The following is a 1,070-nucleotide window of genomic DNA, read 5'->3' as shown; positions in this document are numbered from 1 at the left end:
ATTGCTATTATTTAACAATTATTAAAATAATCATAAATAATTGCACGATTAACAATTCTAAAAGATTCTACGAACTGTCATAAACTATCGACTATATATCTGTATCGAAAATATAGAACTAATTATAGGCTGATTTTCACACATTGTAATCTAAGGGTTGATTACTTTAGGTCTATTTTATACAAAGTAATACTAAAGAAATCAGTTTAAAAATGAAAATTATGATAACAATATGTCAAACGGTTTAACAGATTATATATAGTAAAAAATATTTGTAAAGGTCAAAATTTTCATAAGGATCCGTCATAATCGTTGTATATAACCTATTATTTACTTTCAAATAACATTGATGAAATAAAGAGTTTGAACATTGATTGTTAAACATATTAAATGTAAAAGTTATTTCAGACGGTCAGGTAAAAAAGTGGAAATATACAACTGAAAATATAATTTTGTAAAACATGTCTGCTTTCTTCTTTTATACTTTGTTTTATATTTTAATCTCAGGATGTATTGTATATCCACCTATAGAATTTGTTTCAGCCGGCCTAACCATAAAAGATATATTTTCAAATTGGTTAGGTAGTGAAAATGAATTTTTCATACAATATCATATAAGAAGGAGTGCACTTACATTATTTATACATTCCATGCTCCCATTTGGTACATATATTTATCTTTCTAGTATTCTAAATGTTGCATTATACTAAAATAAGTTTTTCTCTTTTCTTTTTTTTCATTAGGTTATACTTTTGGTTTAATTCTTTTTGGACATTTAGATGCTATAGAAGTACTATTAGGTCATGCCAATTTATGGATCATATTTATTACTTGCACTGTACTGTTACCTTCATACACTTCGTATAAAATCTTAACATGGTCAATGAATAATTGGAACAAACACCCTATTGCACAAAATATTGCAGTTTATTGTAACAGTACTAATAATAATAGCAATAGAATATCATGGACTACAGTAGCTTCTGATATTAATATAGAATATCGAAGGTTGTATATGAAATTTCAAACTTTATTTATATAATATTTTTATTTTACTAATAGAATAATTA

At 24.9% G+C, this 1,070-nt stretch overlaps 1 protein-coding gene across 1 annotated transcript in view; it reads left to right on the top strand.

The window, feature by feature from the left end:
- The first annotated feature begins 461 nt into the window (after positions 1 to 461).
- LOC108571925 (E3 ubiquitin-protein ligase TM129) overlaps positions 462 to 1,070 on the top strand; it is a 1,968-nt gene continuing 1,359 nt past the window's right edge. The window contains exons 1-2 of the mRNA XM_017934082.1: positions 462 to 663; positions 744 to 1,008. Coding sequence (XP_017789571.1) covers positions 462 to 663; positions 744 to 1,008 — 467 coding nt within the window. The remainder of the gene's footprint in view (positions 664 to 743; positions 1,009 to 1,070) is intronic.

Source organism: Habropoda laboriosa, unplaced genomic scaffold, assembly GCF_001263275.1.
Source record: "Habropoda laboriosa isolate 0110345459 unplaced genomic scaffold, ASM126327v1 scaffold67, whole genome shotgun sequence".
Lineage (NCBI taxonomy): Eukaryota > Metazoa > Arthropoda > Insecta > Hymenoptera > Apidae > Habropoda > Habropoda laboriosa.
The sequence above is the reverse complement of the archived record's forward strand: the minus strand, read 5'-3'. Positions and strand labels throughout refer to the sequence as shown.